The sequence below is a fragment of the Ruditapes philippinarum genome, unplaced genomic scaffold, assembly GCF_026571515.1.
Source record: "Ruditapes philippinarum isolate M1 unplaced genomic scaffold, ASM2657151v2 ctg8845_1_1_1_1, whole genome shotgun sequence".
In the NCBI taxonomy this organism is placed as follows: domain Eukaryota; kingdom Metazoa; phylum Mollusca; class Bivalvia; order Venerida; family Veneridae; genus Ruditapes; species Ruditapes philippinarum.
In genome coordinates, this window is record NW_026867378.1 from 390 (window position 1) to 27,164 (window position 26,775).

The following is a 26,775-nucleotide window of genomic DNA, read 5'->3' on the forward strand; positions in this document are numbered from 1 at the left end:
AAAAAAAACAACACATTGGGGAAAAAGACAATTTTGTTTCACTAAGTATAAAAACCACACCAAACCTTAAAAAACTGGCTTACGCCCTTAAAATTTTTTCATTTTTTTGTAATACAAATTTACAAAATTAATGTTTCAGGACGGGGGAAATAAAACAAAATAAATAAATTTTAAATGCATCTAAGTGGGAAAATGACAACCCGGACACAAAAAAGGGAAAAAAAATCGAATTACAAAGGAAAATCTCACTTTATTTTTATTTGGCCTTTTGGGGTTAAAATTTTTTAGAAAGATTTAAACTGTTTCGACAATTAAAACCAAATTTTTATTCGTTTTTATTTTTAAATTTTTGAAACCCTATCAGAAATTTTGATTCTTTACTGAGGCTGAGGAATGTTTTATCATTAACAAATTATTTTTTATTTTTAATTTTTATTAAATTAAAAAAAATACCCTAAAAAAAAACCTTTTCTTTAATTGGGTATAACCAAAGAACATTTATTTTTTTACAAAAAAACTAAAAAACTTTACGTTTCTCCTTTTCAAAAGGGCGACATTAAAAAGGGTTTTTCTTTAAAACCCATTTACCCCTATTTTCCGTTACGCAAATACCATAAAGGGTTTTTAAAACCCATGTTAAAACGTTTTGGCCTTTTGTTTCTTATAATAGAAATGTACGTTACAGTATTGCCGGTTTCAATTTCTGCTTTAAATCTCGATTTTCGTTGCGAGTTTTACCGGAATCATTTTCTTGGGGTTTATTGGAAATTAAAATTGTGGGATTGGGAAAATATCCAAAAAATTTTTTAGACACCTTCCCTTTTAAGGTTTTTCATTTAAAAGTCGCCCCTTTTTTTCTTTCAAATTTGTTTGTCTTTTCACATTCATTTTAACAAAAATTTTGCACAAAATCAGAAAAATCTTTAAAAAAATGAGCAATAAAAACCCAATTTCAACGTATCTAAAAAATTTTGTATTTAAAACTTAAAATGTTTTACATTTAAGGGCATAGTTTTTTAAGATTATTTGTACTTTAATTTTTTTTGCATATATTCTTCCATCAATTTTCTATTCATTTTTAAAAGCCCCCCTGTGTTTACTTTGGGGAAACTGTTAGCAATTTTAAATTTATTTTCGTATTTTGGGGGGGGACATTATGTTCTATTTTCAATCAAGAAAAATTTTTCATAACCCGTTTTTTAAAAGGGGGTATTTTTTTGGGTTAAAAAGGCCCTATGAAACATTTTTTGAGATTAAAGTAAAAATTTTTTAATTTGGGCTGTCAATTTAAATTTGGGCTGCAAAACTTAGGTTTTACCTCCCCTTTGTTTTTTAGAATTTAAACAGTTTTTGGTTGTTTTTAAAAATTTTCCCCAAAAAAAAAATTTTTTACCATTTAGCTTTTAACTGTGTTTAAGAATGGAATAAATTTCCAAATTTATCAAATTATCTAATTTTACTGTTTTTAAGGCCTTTTTACCCCTTTTTAATTAAACCCTCCCTGAAAAAAATTTTAAGCCAAATCCACGGAACCTTTTTTTTGAACTTAAAAAAATTTGTGGTTTTTTTTCCCCTTCCCCCGTACCCCTTTTACTTTGTTTGGGAAATATTATTCAAACAAATTTTTTTTTTTTTTGTCAATTTTTTCGTTAAAAATTAAAAAAATGTATTTTTTTTTTTCAATCAATCAGTTAAAAAATTTTTTTAAAAAAAGGGGAAAAAAGTTTTTATTAGCCTTTTCCCTTTTTGCCTTTTTGGGGCCCCGTCCTTTTTGTTTGGGGTCCCCCTGGGCTCCTTGCCCCTGGTTTTTTTTTTCTGGGTCGTGTGGGGTTTCTTTTTTATTGAAACGTTTTTATCATATTTTAGAATACGATTTTTTTTAAATTGAACAAAATTTATTACTTAAGTAGTATTGAGCTTTAAAATTTTTAGTTTTAAAAATTTTAAAAAAATTTTAAAAATGAAGCATGATACGGGTTTTATTTTGCTTATTTTTGTAAGAAAAAGTTTCTTTGAATTTTTTTTCCCCAAAAAAAATGTTGATCATTCGATACATTTTTTATTTGTATGTTTTTTCAAAAAGAAGTGAAAAAGGGTTTTAAAATATTCCCTCGACTTATTGATTTTTTTACTATTTTTTCCTTTCCCTTTTGTTTTTTTTTCCCCTTATTTTTGGGGGAAAATACATTTTTATTTAAAGTTCTTCGTTGGGATTTTGGGTTTTCCTTTTTAAAAAAATATAAACTTAAAAATAAAAGGGTTTAAATTTTAATTTTTACAGATCGGAATGTACAAATTAAGTTTAAATTTTTCAAACGTATAAATTATTTAAGCACCCTCTTTTAAAAATTAAAAAAAACTTTACATTAAACCCTGGACGGGGCCCCCATTTTAAAGAACGTATCCTCAAAGGGCAAGACAAGCAGCAAGAGGCCCCGCAGGACAGCCAAAATTTATTTTATTTTTTAAAATTTTAAAAAATGCAAATTTAAACCCCATATTCTGGTTAAAAAATACGGGCACGCAAATGGGACATAAAAAAGTCTTTCTTAGTGTCTTTACCCTTTTTATTTTGGGGGGCACATCTTTGGGGGTTCCGGACCAAAACAAAAGAACGCAAATTTTTGAAAAATTGGGTTTAATGCGAATAATGAAAAAATATTTAAAAAAAAAATTTAAATTATCGGTGAATTAAAAAAATTTCCAAATTTTAAAGGTTTTTATGTCTTTTAAAAGACTGATTCCCTGAATATGATAAAAAATAAATTTTGGGTTTTTCCTTTAAAACTTATCAAAAAAAAACCTTTAAAGCAAATTTTGAAATAAAATTTTACCGGGAAAATTTTTAAAAGGAAAATGAAAAAAAATTTTTCTTTTTAAAAAGGTGAAATTGGAAAAAAAAACAAAAAAAATAAAACGTTTCTCATTTAAAAATGACTTTTTTTTTCCCAGTACTTTCCCCCGGTTTCCCGGGGTTCCTGCAACAAGAAAAAGCTAGTTTAAATTTAAATTTTCCCAATCGTATTTTTAATTTTGGAAACCCGAAAAAAAAATTATAATACATAAAAAAATTACACAAAAACGTTTCTCTTATTTTTTATGTTGGGCCCAAAAGGCTTGTGTCAAATTTTTCTTTTAAAATTTAATTCATTATTTTTGGAAATAGGGCCCTTTTTTGCTGAAAAAAAAAAATTTTTAAAAAATTTTAAATTTTTAAAAAAAAAGTTTTCTTTGTTACAATAAGATTAGCCTCATTAAACATTCGATACCCATAAAACATTTCAATAGAAGAACCGGGTATTTTTCAAAGTTTAACATATGGACAAAAACTGAACAAAACTAAACGCATTGGAATAATCCACGAATGTGAAGAGAAAATATCATTTATTACAGCAGTTATTTTTTTTTTTCATCTTCATATTTATGTCTTCCCGAATGGCATTATCCCCTGTTTCTAGGTCCGGCCCACGAAATTTGCGTGTGAAAATAAATATTGTTTATTAAAAAGTTTTCACCTGCCTCGTGTCAAAACATCACCATACAAAGAAACTGATTACATATTAAAAAATATCACCTAATGTAAGATTTTGGAATTATAATTTAATACAAAGAAAATACAGAAAATAGAATTTGGCATAAACATAGTAAAAAAGAAACTCTGCATTCTTAAGATGCAGCGTCTCCCAAAAACGTATGGAAAAGTATTCAAATTTGATATAAATTCCCCTTTCCCCTGGTTTAATCCAACAAAATAAAGTTTTACATTCCCACACTGTCAAGTAATTTTGCTTTTTAGGAATTTGTCAATTTGGCTTTTTTTTGTAAATACAAGAAAACCTTTTCAGCAATTTTTATATTAAAACCATTTAATGGACTAAGAAAAGATTATAATAAGATAATAATGTACTTTCGTGCTCATAAAAGTGTATTTGTTGTCTATTAATAAGGTATATGACCCTTTATCAAAACTAAGTTTAATTATTTCAAGGAAATTTATAATATCAATCTTAAGGTGTCCGCACAATTCTTTAAACAAATATACATACATTGACAAGCTAATTATTACCTTGTTTTAAAAAATATTTTAATTTCAAGGTTTTCATTTGGCAAACAAATTTAAATCAAAATTTTAATTTTTGCCCAATGGAGTAAATATTTAGAGAAAATGTTAAGTGTCAGGTGACGGATAGCTAGTAAATAATAAAACTTGTCATAGGCTTACATAAACACGATCCAATGCTGTGAAATTGGTTAATTGTTCAATCTTAATGTACATGTAAATATAACTTGTCAAACTAGGTTTATAAAGAAATATTAAGCACAATTTGAAGAGAAATGAAAATAACCTCATTTCGTATCTGTATAATACCGTTTTTTAAACTTTAGCTAGTGAAAACAAAAATAATATATTTATACGCCCAACATACTACTGTTTGTAATTTTATAATATATCATATATTTCATCCATTTTGGCGCATGATTAGAATGACAAATACACATGTGCAGAATCCCAAAATGAAATCTTGAAAATTATGGCGTTATCTATCCTGCGAGACGTCGCAATGAATATAAAGAATTCTGTTTTCTACTCTATAATGGCGGATGAAACATCAGACAGCTCTAACCGTGAGCAAATTGTTCTTGTGATAAGGCATGTTTAATGAAAATCTAAAACCACAGGAGGAATTTTTTGGATTAACTAAAGTGCCCTCAATAGATTCAGATACTTTAACAAACACCATTAAAGATTGTCTACTTAGAATGAACCTGTCATTGAGCAATTGCCGTGGCCAATGTTACGACGGAGCTAGCAACATGTCCGGTGCGAAAGAAAGGCGTGGCAACGCAAATCAACGAAAAAGAACCTCGTGCAGTCTACACCCACTGTTACGGGCATGCGCTTAATCTGGCTTTTGGCGATACGGTGAAGCAGTCTAAAAAAACCATGAGGGATGCACTGGGATACAACTCATGAAATTTCTAAGTTACTTAAGTATTCTCCTAAACGTGACAGTCTCTTTGAGAAACTTAGGCAAGATCTAGCACCTGAGACGCCGGGTTTTAGAACTCTATGCCCTACTCGCTACAGTGGCGGGCTAGTTTTTAAAAATTTGTGTTTAAACCTACACTGTGCACGGACCTAGGGGCCCAAGTGAAACCTAAGGATCCAGACCGGGGCCGCGAATACTTGGGGGGTTTCGCTCAAAATTAAAGGGACTTTTGAGTATTTTTTTCGGTGTTTTGCTCGCACACGACACCCTAGCTTTTAAACAGAAAAACCTAAAGCAAATCTTTTCAAAATTTTATTTCAGCATGCGGGGGCCAGCGGTTTAGCAAAGGGGACTCAAAATAGTTTGATAGACATGGTCAGACAAACAGTTTTCAATTTTTTTTGATTAAATTTTTAAAAAATTTGGGGTTTGATCGAGTCGATGTTAACGATCCAATGTTCCCCGGAAGAAAAAGGCGCCCACACGATTCCAGATTGGGAACGGTGTTGGCTATCGCCCCGTTACAGTGCAGGATGTGTTCCGGCCTAAGTATTTTGAAGCAATCCATCTTGCCATGGCCAGTGTTAAAGAGAGTCTTGACCAATCGGGATATCGCGTACTTCAGAACGTGGAGGATTTACTTATTAAGGCCGCACAACCTTTGAAGACCGAGTACACTAGAGAACTTGGTTTTGTTTGTGATTTCTATTGAAATGATATTAACCGAGACATCTTAGAGGTGCAGCTTCAGCTGCTACGTTCACATTTTGACAAATCAGAAAATAGTACTATTACTCTACCTGACGTTTTGAAAACAACAGAACAGTCGGTGCTAGAACGAGCACTGTTCTCTTAGGTCGTTGTGTTGCTTAAGATTTTGTAAGTAATTCCTGCTACTAATGCTACCAGTGAAAGAACATTCTCGGCGCTCAGAAGAATAAAGACATACCTGAGATCGACAATGTCTCAAGTACGCTTGAACAATCTAATGGTGTTACATATTTATAAGTATAGGACAGATTCACTCAACTTACGTGTAATTGCCGATGAGTTCATTACCACTAGAGAACGACGGCGATGTGTTTTTGGGAAATTTACATAGAATAAGACTCTTTGTTGTGTAAGATGATTGTGAACAAAATACAAGTTACTGCTAAATAAACGGTGGTTATTGTTGACTCATATCCCCTTTCAAAATTCCATTGTATTTAGTTCCGCCCATTGTTTTCTCGTTTAGGGCACACGCTTTTTATTACTTGGGGAACATACGCCGCTTTTCATGGAATGGCACGGAAGTGTCACATTGAAGATTCCATGATAACCGCCGTATGAACACATCTGCGGATGTTTTTAAATTCAAAATTTTACTATTTCATGTTTAAATGTTGAATTCTGCTTAAGCCGGTGCTAGGGGGCGTGGACGGTAACTTGCACTTTCCAGTACCGTCCATGAACAGGCTCAATCAAACTGAGCCTGCAACATTTTCAATTTTGCTGTGTTGGGCTTTCTTTAGGGAGTCTGTATTTTTCTATTTCATAATGTGCTATTCTTCCATCATGTCATAGATTATTATTTAAGCTTATACCATTGTGTGATTTATGTTAAACAATAATCCACGTACTGTAATATTTCTTGTATTTGTTTATTTAAAATTATCAGATAAAATGCATCTAAAGAATTATAACAACATCAGTTATTGTTTGCTTTTCATTTGCCAATATCAATTACATGTATTCATCTTTTATGTACACCTATCCGTCTGTTACGACGCACTTAAATCTGTAAAAAATCGTTAACATATTACTATAACTTGTATTAGCGGCAGGCTGTAAACTGTGCCAAATATGCGGGAAAACGGCCCTGAGAGCATCCTAGAATAAAAAATTTTCCGGGGGAGCATTCCCCCGTACCCCCTAGATTCTGGCTTAAACCAACCAAATTGGCCGAACCAATCACAAAATCGTCACGACGGGCCTGATTACAGAATATATACCCTTTCTGTTTTAATCATCCTATAAACAGTTAATATATTTCCGTTAACCACACGTTTTTTTCTGTTTCACTGTTTGAAATAAATTTAAACAGATTATTGACTACCACTTTAGTGTAAATATCTGGAAACAAAGTGATCCCTCTGAAGGATTTATAACAACAAATTACATGAAAATGCAGACTCGGTTTGATTGAGTCTGTACATGAGGGACAATAAATAAGTGCAACATCCCTCATGGCCCCTAGCACCAGCTTAAGTGGTACTCAACACTTTATAATGCTGGCAACAATGATCCTTAAACACCAGAAAAATAAAACAACACTGAAGAGACAACTTTTTTCCAGCTGTCACACAGCTCTTGACACCTGCTGTTGTGAAGTATAAAAATCTGGAAACAAAGTGTTCCTATAGAAGCATTAATCTCTAAAGAAGTACATGAAAAGTGCAGTCTCGGTTTGATTGAGTCTGTACATGAGGAAAAAATTGAACAAATGCAACATCCCTCACGCCCCCTAGCACCGGCTTGAGTGGTATTCAATTCTCAACACTTAATAGTGCTGGCATCAATTATCCTGAAGGACCAGATAGTATATAATCACTGAAGTGAAGTAAAATTTGTTAAATTCCATATTTTTATTGTAAGAGAATGGGAGCTGAAATGACAAACCGGTTTTACTTCATGTATTAAAAACGGACGAAAAATTTGAAACGTAACACTATTTCAAACTTAATAGAGTACTATCAGACATATCACATCCGTGTCAATATCAAGAGAACAAGAGAATAAGGTAAGGTTATAAAGTATACGTGTGGTTTTTATAAACGGACGACTTATATTTTGCCTCGCAAACGTAGCAAATTATCTAATACAGAAATAACTATTATGTAGCCATAAACTATTATTTAATGGTTGAGACCAAAAGGGCACTGATAAAGTAAATATGCACTGTCATGCAATATCGTGCAATCTTGACATTAAAATGTATGCATAAATTTAATGCTGACATCGTAGGGCTGTTTCGGTTGAAGATCTTGCAGTCAGATATGTTCTTGTAACGCTTATTTGCAATACGTTGAAACGCAAGATATTATCAAGGGGGTTTAATATCAATCATTTGATAAAACATATTATTTATTAGATATTTTATAGATATATATCACAGTATTCAATTAAATTAAGATATACATATTGAAATACTATTAACATACAATTGAATATATAGTATATAATCTAGAAAATGTTAATGTATTTTTAGTATCATATAAGAATGTGAAACATTAATCAACAGAAGTTTAAAAAGAAACTTAATGTAGTTTGTCTTAGACATGTTTTCTTTTAAGTTACAAATAATTCGTTAGGTTGTGCTCCAAAAGGAAATGGAAAGAAAATGCACTTTAAAGTGTTCCTACAAGTATATAATTAATGCACTTCAAAGCGCGTCTTTAAATGTACTTTTTGCACAAAACACTTTTCGTTAAAGACTTTGACAGAGCATGCACTGTACAGTGGGTATACGAGTAGTGTTAAGGCATTGCCTTCATGCATAACTAACATTAGACGAAATATGAATGTTATGAATACTGAAAATATAGAAATTTATATTGAAAGGAAATAATAATGTCCTGTAAGAAAAAAATGTTTATAAAAACAACAGCAAGAACAAACAAAACATCAACAGATAGTTCAATACACGGCTGTGACGTTGACGTTTGGAACATCGGGTTTATACATATTATCTACTGATGGTGGTCATAAAATGAAATCAAACTATGACAGGAAAATGAACATACAAATGATCAATTTGCGTTTGTGATCTTGACCTTTGACGTAGTTTTATCCACGGAGATAATCATATTCAAATTTGTGACCTCGATAATCCTTGTTGAAGAAACATTTGACACTTAAAATGTAAACAATAGCAAACACAGTCGGAAAAAGGGAGAATTAATTTTTATTTAACAGTTTTAGGAGGGGGCAAATAATTTTAATTAGTGTGCTGCCCTATTCAGACATCTCAGACATAAATGCTTTAAAAGATTATATTTCTATTGGCAAAGTTTTTAATTTGAAAAGATTATGTCAGAGCATCAAAAAGGTACAGTAAACAAAGTTGCCGAATTTGTATTCTTTGCGAACAATCTAAGAAATTAAAGGATGGATGCTATCGTGTATATTTCTGCGACTATTTTTGTATGTTGTGTCTTTGTATAGCTTTATTTCAAGATCACATCAGTATATAATTGTAAATACTGTCTGGTATTTGACGCTTAATAACTGTTGCTGTTGTTGTAAATTTCAAACTCGATTTGATTGTTCTTCACAAACAAAGCGGTATTAAAATAATACAACACTGAAAGTATTTGAATAAATTATCTTTTGGGAATAGACGGAAAACAACATTGATGGCTTATGCACATGTTTGTACAAACAAGGTACAAACTACAGTAATATTTCCATGGACACCAGAATATCGCCATTTTTTTGGCAATCTGTAAAGGTTATGTAACTGAAATATCCAGAAATTAAGCGGCAATATAACATGGATGAAAAAGGTACTTTAAAAGTGCACTGTTGATATTTCCATTTACATTGAAGAGTTAGGTAAACGATGGATTGATTTTGTTAGAACAAACCATACCGATTTGATGTATGCTTACAAAAGTTCGGTTTTTGTGAAGCTGACATAGGCCGGCAAGTGACAAATGTTCTATCCTTTACATGAAATAGTGCATGATCCTTCTGTGAACTAGAATAATTGGCAAACGTGTATGTTCCTGCATATCCTATTCAAAATGTATTCACTTAACTATTACACTTAACAGTAGTAGTTCTCTTGTTATAATTTTGTTATTCTCCATATTGATTGAACATATACACTTATAAGAATAACATTCTGTTTTGTCATGTACATGAAACAAAACATTGCTGAATAAAATATATTCCTTTGCGACGTATTTTATATTCTTTAGCATTTGTGTGTGTCATAAAGAAACTCTGTTTGTTTGGGATTTTGTTGTTTTGTTTTTTTCTTATAATATATAGTGCATAATATTACATTTTATTTTTAAAGATATATAATCATTGGGTTTCAATTTATTACATTTTGTAGTTTATCAAATTGAGCACACAATAATGAATTTGTTTACCGACTCACCACAAATATTGTGAGAAAAATCAAGTTAAACAGATCTCGGCAGAAAACGCAAAGGATATTCGGGTGCTTGCTTTTCGAGGGATGCTGTTCCCATGTTCTACGTGAATTTAACTACTAAAATATTTTTTCTTTAAAAACTGATAATAATATGCAACTATATATTAAGAGACGTCAATCAACAGTCACATATATGGAAAGCAATTATTGTATTAATGTATTGCAATTATAATAATGTTATTAAGAGTACACTAAGTGTATTAGAAAGTTAATATAAAAGTGTTCTTTCAAAAGATATCTATCTCATAATCATCAAATTTACTTTAAATTAACTATGCCATTCTTAAAATTATATGGTAATTTTATTTCTATATGAAGGTTATAACTTTAAATTGGATAAATATTAATTGTATATCAACTGCACTATTGATCAGAATGTATTACACAACTAAGATGCTTTTGTAGCCTTAAAGTATGATGATTCAATGCATATCTTTGTGTTTTGAACTTAATTTAGCCAGAAATTGTGTAATGTAATAAAACCATTCAATCATACTATTTTACAGTTACGAAGTGTCTTGAAGTTGATATCTTCTTTGATTTATGTGTCATTTTTATTCATAATTTTGATGAATTACAATATGCACGAAAAACATAAATCTGGTTCTTGTCGAATACGTAATATTCCGTGATGAAATAACGGCTGTGTAATGCTATAAATGTCACACACGTGCTGGTATATATAAACAGTTAAATGCTAAGACTAACACGAACTGTAGAGACCATTTTTTAATAAAACTTGAGTATATTCAAAACAATTTTAGAATGGTTGTTTTAAATGGATTTGTCCGTAGGTTTGCAGCAGAGAATGCTACATCAAATAAATATTGATTTTTAACAAACGTCTGCGGATGTTTCTAAATTCAAATCGTCACTATTGTTTATTTAAAATCGTTTGATATTGCTTTGATCCTTGGCAGGAGGGAGGGAGGCGTGAAAAAATGTACATGTAGATTACAAAACACATTAACCGTCCATAGATAGGCTCAATCAAAGCCCAAAACATTTTCAATTTTGTCGTCTTCTTCGTCCTTTATGGATTGAGCATTTACGTAACCTTTTAACGTTATCTTTATATTATCTTGTCGTACTTGTATTTTTTGATTGATTGATTGATTGATTGATTGATTTATTTGTTTATTCACTTATTTTGGTTTGGAAAAAAATATATTCTGAAATGTTTTAAAGTTCATAGATAATCGCTTTCTAACAAGAATCAAGTACATCTGATCCATACAAAGCTTTGATCGTTCGGACATAAATAAACTTCCGGTAATTGCCAACAATTTAGCAATTTTCTCTTAGTAGCCTAGTCCTTTTGTCTGCTGTGTGCTTTATTAAGCTATTTGAAGAATTGATTCTACTTTCTGATTAGAGATATTTATGTAACTACATTGGAGAAATTGCATTGATTTCTATGATATTGCGGAAAACCACGATTACCTTTAGCTGGAAACTTTACGCTCGTTGCTAAGTACTGTTTGGTTAAAATAACGGATAGGATACTCTGTCTTTAAAGTTTTTATTACATTCATAAATATTTTGGTTATTAAAAAAGCAAAAGGGAATTAGAACATGAAATGATGATTCATCAAACGCACACCAAAACAATAATTTTCAACAGCAATCTAATTACTATAACTTATAGAAGATGATTGACTGAAAAAGGCAATTATTGCTGAGTCATTGAAAGTTACCAATGAGTAAACATTACCTTTAATTTTCTTTAAAGTCTGAAATTTTATGACAAAGAATAAAATATCCCATTTAGGTACCAATATTATTTTGGATAAGTTGCAATACAAATCTTTCCATGCCAATAAATAAATGCGTTTGAGCCGCGTCATGAAAAAGCCACAGTTAACATTAACAATTGCACCCAACAAAAAATGCCCATCTATTTACATGAATCATTATGCAATTTTCTTCATAATTATTTCTCTTGAATTATGTTGCCGCCTTTGACTGAACCTGCTTATCTATAATTCTTAAAGTACATTCATTGTTTCCCAAAGTACATTTGTACCCCTTCCCCCTCATTTATATCTGACATCAAACAATATTTGTCACGTTATCTCTAAAGTTTTGATTCATTACAAAGACCTTGGGTTGACATAATTTACATGGATTATTTCTCAAACCCCAAAATATAGTGATAGAAAACAATTTTTGGTAGAAATTAAGGAAAATGAAACATTACTAAAATGTGATTTTGTGAGACTTCTATAATTTACGATAAGACTGTCATGATGACCCTTATTTCGCTTCCCTAACTTTAATAGCTGTGAATGACTAGCAAAAAAAATATAATTAAAAATCATAAAATTAATGGTAATCATATTAATTAAAAGGTAAGAAATAAACCAAATGATAACAAAGTTCAAATCTGCATATCTTACTGAAGTCAGTCTTACTTGTCTATTTTAAATAAAGTAGTGGAATTTGCTTCCAAGTAAGTACTAGATAAAACCTGTAATTAATTTAAGGCTTTTAGACATTTACTTTTCAGCTTTTATATATGTGAAATAAAGGAGGAAATTTTTTTCGTCAAGTATAACTCCAAGAAATGTTGCTCCGTCAACAACGGGAATTTTTGAAACTGATAATTATGTAAGGTTCGGGGTTATCAAAATGTTATCGTTATTTTACTTGTGTGTGCTGATTCATAGTATATACGACATTGTATACAAATTGTTAAAGCCAGTCAGGATTTGAATGATGTTTTACATTGTATCAATTATAATGTAATATAAACTACATTGTAATAGAAGGTACAATGACAAGTTAAAAATACAAACAAAACATTCATAAAGTATATTGTTCTTAAATCAAGTCCAAAATGATGATATTCACGCTGCCTGTCAATTAATTTTATGGATACGAAATTTTAACGAACGATCAGCACTAGTGTTTATTCTAAAACCGTTCTGTCTGAAAAAAGATATTATGGATAGTCATATTTCTGGTATTTCTTCCTTTAAAGTACGAAAGAGCATACACTCCCTATAATGTGCTGGATACAAAAATTATATAAACATCCACAAAAAGCAGCTTCATTGCTAATTCCACATCTTGTTCTACCAGTAAGATTTCTATTTTATTGACTTCTTGACTTACTGCCATCAAGGCGCATGTCATTAGATACTGTGAAACAGTTTATGAAAAAACTGGCAGATATCTTTTCTAGTCTGTAAACATAAGAATTATCAAGCTTTATCTGTAAGTACTCCTATATCAACATTACCATATATACTTATAAATGATAAAATATTATCTTTTTTTCAAAAACATTTTGCAAGAGGAACTGTTACGTTTCTTGCAAAATGGCTTTCTTTACCAATGGTATCATTGAACAAGAGGTCCAAGATAATCCGAAAGTTCTGTATCGCTCCACTGACCCATCAACCACATCCGAGCAATGTCTTAGATAAGCATCCTGATCAAGTTTGATGCCAATTGAATACAAAATGTGACCTGTAGTGACTGACCCAAGGTGGTCAATATTAAGTAAAATACCCCTTTTGATATTTGGGTCACAAGGTCAAAGTTCAAGCTCACTATTACTTTCAAACTGCAAAGTTTCCAGAACATAATTTAAGTTCCATTTGGCGAACAGTTCTCAAACTTCATAGGATGATTGTCAATATTGGGTGAAACACCTCTATTGGTTTTGGTGTCACAAGGTCAAAGTACAAGATTGCTATTACCTCAAAACTGAAAACAGATTCGAGAGCATAACTTAAGTTCTATTTGAACCGACTCCGTGGTCGAGGGGTTAGAATCGATGACTTCTTACGGTAACTTGCACTTTCCAGTTCCGTCCATGAACAGGCTCAATCAAACCGAGCCTGCAACATTTTCAATTTTGCATTGTTGGGCTTTCTTTAGGGATTCTGTATTTATCTATTTTCTAATCCAGTTACCTCTCTGGCGTGGTTTGATAAACCAGGAGATGCGTTGGTAGTTTAGCGCGGAGGAAGGTAGTCTAGTACTGATGTAACTCTCCAGAAATGATGGTTAGGAAACTACCCGCATATATGACTAACATACTGTTGGAAAAAGGCGTAAAATGTAACAAACAAACAAAGTTCCATCTGACCCACAATTTTCAAACTTCATAGGAGGATTGCTATTTGAATGAGGTTATACTTTATTTAACATCTATGCCTTACGAATAAACAGTTGGATACTACGCTTTCCTCTTTTGATAACATCTGACGGACAAAGTGGGAGACTATATGATTGACAGATCTTGAAGACCTTTGGGACTGAACTGACTTAATGTTCGTCTTCTGTCTTGCTTCGTCGGGCCCTTATTGGTGATTTTCATGTTGCTCTGTCTTCCTTTAGGAGTACTTTAGTTCTGGTCATTGGGTTTACTTTTATATGTTTCTTCATGATTTATTTGGTGTTTTACTTATTTAGCCCTTTGTGACCATAATAACTGTTAGAATTTCACTTGGCGAGGATTTATTCTATTTAGTTTTATACTGTTTCGGTGACACTTTTGAGTCTCTTGTTGTTTTCTTGTCTACGATAAATATCTTCCAAAAAAGCCTTTAGTTTTAATTTATTCTATTTATTCCACTCCTCCCTGGGTCTCATGTCCCCTTCCCATGTGCGTTTTGACTTTATGGGTCTTATATTCAATATTTTATTTGTTTTCTTTTTGTTCCTAATCAGTTTCTAATTATTTATTCTTAGGTAGTGGTTGGCCTGCCGTACTCTGCCTTATGCCCTTTCCTGTTTTTGTTTAGGGTCCTCCTGGGCTCCTTGCCACTGGCTCTTGTTATTGGGTCGGGTGGGCGCCGCCTTTCCTTGATGATCTTGTTTATCAAATTTATCTGTCTTATTGGTTTAAAATATGATATTTTGCATTGCGATGCTTTATTATCCTGATGTTAAAGCTACCCCACCTAGGCATTTTTTAAATGTGTACCCTGTCCCTGTAAAAGTCGAGACTCTTATGAATCATTTTAAATGTACTCCGATTGAAAATTTGCGTGTGGCTTGGACCGAAAACTCATCAGTGTTATCGGCCGAAATTCTTTGGCAAGTGAAAAGCAGTTCAATGCTACGAAATATTTGGCATCATCAAATAACTAAGATAAAATATAGTGTAACGAACGGTATAACGCAAATGCAATAGAAAAATAATAGGTTTCTTTTACTTTTAGAGAAACTTTATTTTATAATAAAGGCGAGTAACTGTAGATTCAATCACCAGAACAAAAGACATATAGAAAAAAGAAAGCAGCATAAATATTTGTATGAAAACATTATAAAAATTCATTTTATGTAACGTCACATTTCTTTGGAAAATCATTATGTTTTTATACGAGATGTATTCAAATATGAATGCATAAAAGTACGTTAAATGATCGTGCATAGGCTTTTAAAAAATATCTTTTTGTTCCAACAAATAATTCAAATTCTTCATTTCCTCCAAGTTTTCTTTATATTGATGAGCAATATTACAGAATTTGAACACTGCGTTGTTGTAAACATGTATACACGGCTACTGTCAATTAACAACGAAATCTCGATTTTGTTGTAAAAGTGGATGTTTTCTGCATTGTAATCTTTGTAATAGATATCCCTGACTGATTATATGACCTTCGATATACAGCTGTATAATCTTAGAAAATTCTGGTAACACATTGATCCCTCGCAAGCATTAATCACAACAAAATAACATAAGAATTGGAGACTCGGTTTGATTGAGTCTGTACATGAGGGATAATGATAAAGTGCAACATCCCTCACGCCCCCTAGAAAACTGAAAGTTAAAACTGAAAGTTACTAAAGAGTACATGTACAAGACAAAATAATTTTGAGGTCAAAGATTTATTGCCATAAGAAGGCATGTTGAACTATCTTCTTCGTATCATCATTCTAGAAGTGTTTAACTTGCTTTGTACTACACCATAGTATGCACCCACGTTGTCATACCTCAAGTTGAAGTTGATAAAACGGCAGGAGCTATCTGGCAATGCCCACCACCCTCCACATTCTCCAACATACGAACCATATGAATGAAATTCATTTCCATTTATCTGTCCGAAAACATTAGTTGCATTGCTCGCCATACCTATAAAACATTTACTACCATGATTTTTTATGGACTTTAAGGGAGATGCTTTGGTAGTATAGCGTGGAAACTACCCGCCTATATTAATGAAATACTGTCGGGAATAGGCGTAAAATGAAACAAACAAACAAACGTATTAGCTATTTTAGTACTTTAAGTTAATTAGTTAAAATGAAAACATACTATTTTAATCGTATACTTTGTAAAAAATCTCTGATATTAACCTGATTTTTCCACGGGTTGTGTATCTACGGAAAGCATGTTGGATGTGCCAGTGAGTCTAAAATGATTATACTTTTCGTGTGCTGTCTCTCCGCTCATTACTGATATATGAAACCAAAGTTCAGCCGGTAGTTCTGTGAGTTCTTGGACATACTTTAGACCTAAAAACAAAACACAAAACTAAGTGATGAATGTAGGCTATCGATTCCAGTTTCCAGGTTCTGATTGCATCACGTGTTGTTTTGTTTTGTTGTTGTTTATTCTTTTATTTATTTATTTGTTTATTTTTATCAATGGTATTTTAAAATTATCTTATTATGTAACAACAAATTCTTGTATTTTATACAACTGGCTGTAACAGAGAGTAGAGGATAACCATTTTAAATATATTATATTTTTCTCTATTTTATCGGCTAATCATTGTTATTTGTGCCACATGTAGGCGGTAAAAGTCGCACATATGATCAAAGATGTTATATTTTTGATGCTCTTGAAGATCATTTCTGTATATATGCCTTTGGTGTTATTAGTTTCTTCTATTTAAGACATTTTCAACTAGGGACTGGTTCCAGTGTTCCTACTTGAATACTGTATAGTCACCTCTAGCATATGTTGCCTGATTTTTAAATTTGCCAGGTGATGTCTTGTATCTGATATGCAGGCTTCATAACCTCAGATCCCCTTTCAAAACACGGTGTAATGTAGTTCCGCCCATTTATTTCTCATTTAGGGCACACACACTTTTCATTGTGGATCATACCTCGCTTTTCATGGAATCGCACTTACGTGTCACATTGGAAGTTCTATGATTACTGCGTATGAACACATTTGCAGATGTTCTTAATTAAAAATTTTATTATTACCATTCACAGACCGTTCAATTTTTATCAATAGAAGTCATTGTGCTATCTTCACATTAATGGTAAAAATGTTTTATGTTAAATGCATATTTTAACAATTTGCATGGCTTATTTCAATCCAAAACGCATTAACATCACATTTCCATTGTGGTCATTTTGGAAGTGAAGACCATCTTGTATGATGTCTTTTTGGCCATTTTTCTCATCTATGCACTTTGAGGGCTAAAACAATTAGGTTATCGAGTTATATTTGTCAGAAACCATTTTGATATAACGAAGTTAATGTGACCTTCGTATATTTGCCACAAATCATAAGGCTCATCGGCTAATCTACTGACATGTGCAAAGCAAGTTTTGCAAAAATTGTTTAAAATTGGATGGGGCGGAGAATAATTTTAGTACTCCAAGGGCAAGACAAGTTTTTATATATGGGGCGTCCTTGGCCGTGTGGTTAAGGTCGTTGACTTCAAACCACAACCACTTGCCTTTCACCGCTGTGGGTTCGAATCCCGACAGGGACTTGGGATTCTTTAATGTGAGGAAACTACCCAGCTAGATTACGGAACGTCGGTGGTTCTACTCAAGTGCCCGTTAGTGCCTGACATAGAGCATGGAAGGGCACCTGAGGTCTTCCTCCACCAGTAAAGCTCGAACGTCGCCGAATGACCTATACTATGTCGTTGTGATGTAAAACCCAAACAAACAAACCGGTTTTTACCATATGACATGATTTATTTTAGTTTTGTACTGTTGTAGATTGATATAAACAACACCAAAAAACATACCGAGCCAGAATTCTCCGCTCACGTTTCCAAAGCCGTTTACGTACGATAATAAGTCTCTTCTTTGAAATTCAACAGAGCCGTCATATCGGTTTTGAATAACCTAAAATACCAAGCAATATAATTAACAAACTTTTAATGGAGAAACAGCTTTTTAAACAAATAAATCAGCACGTTTGTGTGATGTGATATGATATGCAGCTTCCATTGGCACATATCCCCTTTAATTCGCCGACATAAACATCGCATAATTTATACGACACCTTCAACATTTTAACAAGCGAAATTTAAAGTTTTACAACCTGAATCTGTTTCACTATTTTTGACAGTAACAAATTCGATGCATAAAATTAAATACAGTTGTTTGTGCAGTTTGTAAACCGTCGGCGGCATCTTAGATGGTAACGGAATAGCTGTCTGACAAATTAAGATTGAATTTATTTGAAACTGGACCATTTAAACATTAGTCTTGTTAAAATGAGACAAAATAATGTAAAATTTATGTCTTTAAGGTATCGGTATTTTTATTGTTTTATGTTCTGACATTAATATCAAAGACAATTTAAGTCGATTTGATAGATAATTAATACGTTTAAACTAAACAGTTCCTTGATGCACTGGGTTCCAATATCTACTCGAATTTGTCAAGTATTTTATTCTGGCTAACACAATAAAGTAGCCTACAACGATCAAGTAGTCCCCCGGGATATGTTTATGCGATCGACATTTGAGACAGCCCATTTAAGACATATACTCGACTTTGTTTTCAAGATTTTCAAATATTGCAAACAATAATTGTATATGTAATGATCTGTAACGACTCTGATTATCTGTTTACATTCACTGGAAAAGCGCCGACGCATGTTTGTAAGTTTTTGGATTAGAGACATGGTGAGAATAAAATTTTTCCGAATGATCTACCCACAAACACAAAAAAACATCGTGCTCTACGAATAATAATGATTTTACAGAAATATTTTTTTTTAAATTAAAATTATTTAGTTATTAAAAAACCCGTTATTATTTATGATAGTATGCACAGCAATATACCGTCCAGCCACCACCATCTGTTGTCATGTCACAATAAACTGGTATCTTTTCTGAGTTACGAAGTCTAATTTCATAAACACCACTTTCGGCAGACGTGTCCATCTCTAATATGTCCTTACAGTCGATCCAAAAGTCTAGAAATAATTCAAATAAACTTGACTTATTTTGAAATATTATCAGCCTTACAATAAAGTTTATTTAGAATTGATAGTATTGAAATTTCAAAACCAATTTCCTGTAAACGTGTTTGTGCAATGTCAGTTATATTTTGATAGTAAATGAATAAATACTTGTCAACACTCTATTTTCTACGAGTAAAAACGCAATTCTAAACCATGCCATTGTACCAACCCGCAATAAATCTATAAAACAAAAGCAAAGAGACAACTTACTGATGGAATTTTTTTAAATCAATCAATTATAGCAAACTTTCAGTCTTTTTTACTCTTCCGTTTAAATATTTTTTTTAAAAGCAATGAGACATATTCGGCTCCGATTGTTAAACGCCGATTGGACGATACTGTGACCCAACTCAGATTTGTATTTTAATCAGTCAATGAAATTGTCCGTTTAAAATCGGTCACGTGATAGCTAATGGATGCCGATATTAACTTTCATTTTTACACTTAGAAATTAGATGTCTACAGATGTTATTTAGTTGCAAATTGATATAAAACTTAATATGATTTACGTAAGAATGACTTTGCAATTTTGAATTTTACTGAACTTGTTGCATTCTGTCGATCTGGCGAGTTTAATCCCTTGTCTATATATTATATATAAACTATGGACTTTTTTTAAGAATTACATTTTTTAAACTATCCAAATACTGTGCCGGTCCCTTTGATCAGAAGCAGTAAGGTATGTTTATATTACGCCATGAGTCACATATAATAAACGTGCAGCATATATTAATATACTTTTTTGCGTGTCCAGTTTTTATGCAATTACAACAATGCTACTATATATACTATAGTATGATGTACTGTACTGTACTGTACTGTCAATTTTAAATCAATCTTCTATAGAGTCAGAGGATAAAGTTATCCAAGCCCTGACCTAGGTTTTGATTTGTTTACGAATACGTTATTCTGATATAACATTATTATACCAAATGAAATCAAAAAATAATTTTAAAATATATACCCATAATAAGTGTGAAAAAAAACGAAAGAAATATGTTCTTAAAGAATTCCATATACTTCATTTGCATCAGATCTTTTCAAAAGAGTGGTGTAGGGTGAAGCAAAGATCAGAAGAATTGTTAGACTGATAATTAAGGGACTCCACTAAGGTTAAAAAGCCTAAAGACATATTATTTGAATTTCTTTCATGCAATTTGAGTGGGGGCGCTTTAAACAGAAATATATACAAAGATAGTTAAGAAATATACTGTAAATTGTAAATCGTATTTTTATGCTTTTCTTAGCACGGTGTGAGTGAAAAGCGTTTAAACGCTTTCAATTTTTGCATTTCTTGCAATTTGAATAATTATTCTTGAACAACGAAGTGCGCAAATAATTTGAAATTTTGCAACCAGATTAGTGGTCTTATAAATCTTACATTTATCTGGAAAAAGCAACAAAACAATTTCAGTCCATTCATGTCAATAAACCTCAAGGAGCCTTTATTAGAAGTCAAATGCATATTCAAAATACTAACAAAATTTAAAGTACTTTTATTCTCTAACCAAAATGTTTTTTATTAATTAAAAAATTGTGTGTAAAAGTTTTATATCGTATTGGGTTTTATATTTTTAGTTTTCGGACTTTTTTGATAAAACGACCAATTATTTGTTCTTAAAAAAAAAAAAGAAAGAAAAATACCGCAGATTGGTTAATTTGGGAATCAAGTGAAAATAAATTTAAAATCCCTCTTTATACTCCCCGTGGGTTAAAAAATTTTAAAATTCAATCGATTGAATCGTAAAACTCTAAATACCCAAAAAATCCAACACAAAATGAATTACGGTCATTTCTAGCTGCAGTGGCACTTGCCCATTTAAAGTTTAAATTTTTAAAAGGGGGGGGTCCCCTAAGCAAAATAAACAATAAAAAACCATAAAACAAAATTTTTGGATTTTGAAAAGTGCAAAAACCCTCAAATTTTCATGTTTAAGGTACCAAAGCACAGTTTAAAGGAATCAATTTCCCTAATACCATAAAATAAACACCTGAATGAAAACATTAAATTTTTTTCGCTGATTAAAATTTCGGTTGAAAGGTTATTCCCCCGCATGATTTTTTTCCTGTTCAAAACTCTCAATCCAAAGCATTATGCTTTTAAAATAAAATGAGGGGACCTTTCGGGATTAACCAATTTTGCTGCATGTAAATGGATCAGGAACGTTTTCTGCAATCACCTGAATATCTTCGGAATCACATGTTACTTCCACGGAGTTTCCTTCATATCGATATTTCGTCCAGGAAATGGCATCAACCGTAATCATGGTAAATACATATGATATGAGAATCAAAAGATATAGTAAAACACCATTTGCATCCGTGTCTTTTCTTTTGCCCATTTTTACATAAGATTTTCGTTAATTTCCAGACCTACAACATGTGCAAAGGATGGACGAATGAGACAGAATGTTTTGTCGTAATACTTAAAGAATTCACCAGGTGTATTAAGTATTCTGTAAACAGAATATAAATGACAAGATAAAAGAAGATCAAATATGCATATGCTTTTAAAACAAATCTTTAGTGTCCGTATTGTTTACGCAACCGTTTAATAATTTACTGCAATGTTCGGCAAACCAATTTGCCTCAAAGTAGCATTGATAAAACGTCGTTATGTTTGTGAACGTCAAAGGACAGAAATATTTCGAGATACAAGATTTAAACATGTATCGGTAATATCGTCGTAGTTGCTGTCTTCTTCGGCGTGTCTCATTATCTTCATCAGACTAAATACATTATAAAACTATTTGATACAGTATGTGTTACAAATCTAGCGATAAATACAGGAGTAACTTGAGAGAAAAAGTACTTCTCATTCAAATGTGACTGTTTCAATGTTGTAAATTTATCATGCAATCTTGTCAGGGAATCGTGATATTAAACAAAATGAAACAAAGTTCAATATGCCTTACATTCAAATGCTCACTCAAACACAGGCATAGCCCGAGATTGTTTCTATACTAAATTGCATTATTTACAGCAGGTTCGCTATAATTCTTTATGTCCACAGTGGTTTTAAGATTTAAAATACTATATGCAAATATCAGATTTATATGAAAGTTTCCCTGATATGGGATTTCCCCTGCTGTGTACGCGTACAAAAACACAAAAATATGCCTGTATTTTACAATGTGCAAAAAATAATATGCGATTATTATATATTTTTGAGTACTGAATTCATAACTGTCAAATCTGTATTGGACGAGTAAAATCAGGACAGTATCTGCAATTCTTATAATCATCCTTAAATGAAAACGAGGCTAGATAGAGTTAAAAAGTGATATGATATGGATCTTTTATGGACTCGGTTGAAATGACAACGAGGTTCGATTGATTAATAGGGATTCAATTATATTTAATATTCGGAACTATTTGGTGCAAAACGCTGGAAGATCATAAGGTTACATTTTACCAAGTATAAACTGAAATATAATTGAAAGAAAGAAAACAACTTAACAAGTAAATTGAATGTCCATTGATTTTCATAACCTGATAATATAAAGCGAACGAAAGTGTTGAATGTAATACGTTTTGTGATTAAAGTAGCAAAATGTGAACAAAGCAGTAAATTTGCTTCCATTCAAACTACTTAACCGCTTTATCTAAACATACCACCGTAACAAAAGCAGAAAAAATGACCTAACGTTTTGCCATAATAATTATATTTTAAATTGACAAGATATTAAACAGCAAAAAAAATCCTTTTTTGGCGGATATCCTTTAAGTTATATTTTGGTAACTTCCTTGTTTATCAGGAAAACAAGCCAAAAACTGTCCAAATTGGATTGTTAGTAAAGCTGAAGATATATATCTTTTTAAAAAGTTCATGTTAATTTTCTATGTAGAATACTTCATAAAATATTGTCATATGGCAAAGACAATCTCCTCTTTCATTTTTGAGTATATATTACCATCACATGTTACATATTTTAAAACAACATCTGTCTATGGTTAAGAAACGTAGTATCTTTAAAACCTATCAGGTTGCCTTATTCATAATTCAAAAAGATATGGGTGAAAGTATCGACCGTACCATTGCATATTTATTCTTACACTGTCGGAATATTTCATGTTTTTTATTTCAATTCAACACTGAAGCTCATTTACTTGCCATCGCCCAAATAAAGTTGTTTTCTATCATTAAAAAGCATTTTAAAATATTTACAAAAAATAATGAGTAAAGCAGGTGAGGAACACACGTACAACACCAGGTCAAGTTTAAAAAGTTGTTATTGGCTTCTAGTTTCGAGTTATACAATACTCTTCATCAGGCTTAAAAGTATCTCAAATTTTAAGTACTGAATTACTGTTATTTAGGGATACTTTTTTGTATTTTGTTACCATAAATAGAAGTATTGTTGCTACATGTAATGAAAGATATAGTTTTGGCACTGTTACAAAAAAAAAACAAAAACAAAAAAAACAACAATATATTTAAACGTTACATGGATCTATCGGTATTAGAGTTCGAGAAATGGTCTCTGTGGATTACTTAAAATTTGCAAATAATAAATGTGACATATTCGTGGTCGAGTGGTCATGGTCATAGAAATGAAGGACTGGAAGTTCTCGCTCGTGCATTAAACAATACACATTTTATCTTCTGAGATCGTTCTCATCGTTCGTATGATACCATCAGAGACAAAACAAGAAAGATTTTTAATCAATATATATTTTTTATGTTTTGAATGAAAGATCAAAATTCAGGTACCTTAACAACATTCTTTTATAACATAGTGTTTCGTCAACAATTGTTAAATATATGAAACTTCTAAAAATGCAAGGCAAAATCGAAAATAGCATTTAATTCAATAGCATATATTTTATAAGATATAAATTTTTAAGAAAGTATTGATTATGTTAAACCAACTACTTTTTTCAAATTTGGAAATCTTAAATGTAATCAGCTTTTGTTAATAATCTTTTTTATCCTAAAAATTAAATTAAGTCCAGTACCATTGACGTTTCAGCTTCTCATTCGTCATATTAAAGATATAAAAAGGTAACACCAATTACAATACATCTTAACCTCTTGAGCAAAAAATGTTGATGGAACTAGCTACTGTTAATATAGCTGTAATCCGCCTACAACTTATAATTGGATTTAAATTGAATATCACTATAATTAAATAACTTATAACTTTGGGTGGGGGATAAGATTCCAATGACGAAATTGAAAAGGTTGCTGACTTGCTTCGATTGTACATAGACAATAATAAATGCAAGCTACCATTGACCCCACCATAACATCACCAACGTAAATGGAAAGCAAATAAGGTAGCAAAATAATTATTTTTATTTTTTTCACTGTTATGACAAATCACATGTTTTTATAAATGCACGTGTTCAAGCAAACAAAAACAGAATCGCGTAAACATACATACAGCTATATAATAAAAAATGTTTAAGCTCTGGTAAAGTATAAACATTTTATTAGGGAAACAACGTAAGTAAAAACAAAAAAATGGTCAATATTTTCAGATAATTTTATTAGAATTAACAAGAAAAACTTTTGCCTCTTAAAAATCAGAAAGGTCCAAAATTGTATCTCTACTCAAGCAGCGAGTATAAAACTTTCTCATTTACAGAATTATACGGAATATATTTTAACTTACCGGCCTGTGTTAGCTTCACAATACCAACCTTTGCCATATGTGTTCTTTTAACCGGTACCTTTGTCAAATTTATTATCATGTACTCAATAATCTTTAACATCAGTGAAAATATTTGTTTGTTCTACGTCAATTTTGTTTTTGTTGTTGTTGTCGTTGTTGTTGTTGTTTATACATAAGAGGTAATATGTCATTCGTTTTAGTTACTTATCTTACATACAATCAACATAATGGCGTGTTAGTGATTTCCATGGAACCATAATTGTAGAATGTACCTTTTTGTTAAAAAAGTTTAAATTTCACCATTTTCGTGTTGAAATGTTAATGTCTGCTTAAGCCGGTGTTGGGGGGGGGGGGGCGTGGACGGTAACATGCACTTTCCATTACAGTCAATGAGCATGCTATGATTATAGCATTTATGTTGTTGTTTCTGTTGTTGTTGTATATTTGTACATCTTTATTTATTACTGTATTTAATGTATAATGTATAAACTTATTGTAGTTGTATACTGTAGTCATCGATGAGATTATTTATAATACAGAAAATATTTGTTTGTTTTGCATGTAAGCCTTACATGTACTTCACAGAGTGAACACCAGATAAAATGTGTGGCGTATCCGCCCGTGAAAATAAAAGAGCCGATGTTCACAAGTGAAATATAAATTGATCATATATACAAAACAAACAAGTTTTCTATCCCGGGTTTTGAGTCATTATTTCTTAGTTTTTCAGCGAACCGACATACGTCACACCTTCATGACGTCATCAAATCATAACGTTACTCTGTCCTTGTTAAAAAAGAATTCCGTAAACATTTACGAATTATGTTACATTTTTTAAATGGTATGTGCAGATAAATTCTTATGATTCTCGTAATCAAGCACGCGTGTATTTCTAGATATTTCCAGTCATTTCAGACATATGCCTTTCATCTGCATTTAGATAGTTTCTGGCTACTGTTAACATTATACATGTATGTAACAAATGTCTGTGAAATTACCAGCATATCATTTCACAGTCCACTGAAAAGTATGCAATAAAATACAATATTACACACATTTTATAATTATTTAATTTAGTTTATTTATTTAGCATAACCGACGTTGGTATCATTCCGTGCAAATTAAAACTACTTTTGACAATGTGTCTGCAAAAGACTATAAAGATCCATACTGATATGATGTATGTTATATTAATAACTAAGGTATTATTGAAATTTGTTTCTTTCTTATGATATGAATTTCTTGCTATCAATCATGTTAGAAGAGTTTCACATTAATAAATATGAGGACATGCCTGTTGTTAGTGATTATCTTTCTCGTGACATTTTTGATAAGCAAAATGTAGCATGGTTTAGGAGATAAGTAAGACTTTCCTTACTTGATTAGATCGTGCTGTGAACTGGATACATAATATATAAGTTCGTTTAGGAGACAATTTAGCTTGGTGTTAAAATGCGAAAACCAGTTTGCCTTAAGTAAAAAAGACTATTTCAATACATTTTCAAAATATCAAAATTATCAAACATGTTGTTTTATTTACAGTTTTATGTTTTTTGTGTGGAAAAACATAAATCAGTGAAAAAAGTTTTGGAGAAAAGGTTACCAGCACATTTTTGAAAACAATAAAGCAAGGTAACAGAATCGACTTCGATGTTTAAAACGCTTATTAAATTATGTCATGTCCCCGATTGTATTACATGAACATTTGATTATGAACATTTTCAATTGACTGGCAAAAATACGATAGAAATATAAAACTTAAAAAGACTTAAA

At 31.5% G+C, this 26,775-nt stretch overlaps 1 protein-coding gene across 1 annotated transcript; it reads right to left on the reverse strand.

The window, feature by feature from the left end:
* Positions 1 to 16,149: 16,149 nt before the first annotated feature.
* LOC132735891 (angiopoietin-2-like) lies at positions 16,150 to 25,039 on the reverse strand (the record flags this gene model as incomplete). The annotated part of the gene is made up of 5 exons (XM_060722918.1): positions 25,003 to 25,039; positions 19,203 to 19,336; positions 18,156 to 18,255; positions 16,513 to 16,671; positions 16,150 to 16,288 (listed from the first exon to the last, which is right to left on the reverse strand). Coding segments are annotated over exons 1-5 (569 nt in total), but the record flags the coding sequence as incomplete, so codon positions are not given.
* Positions 25,040 to 26,775: the final 1,736 nt, after the last annotated feature.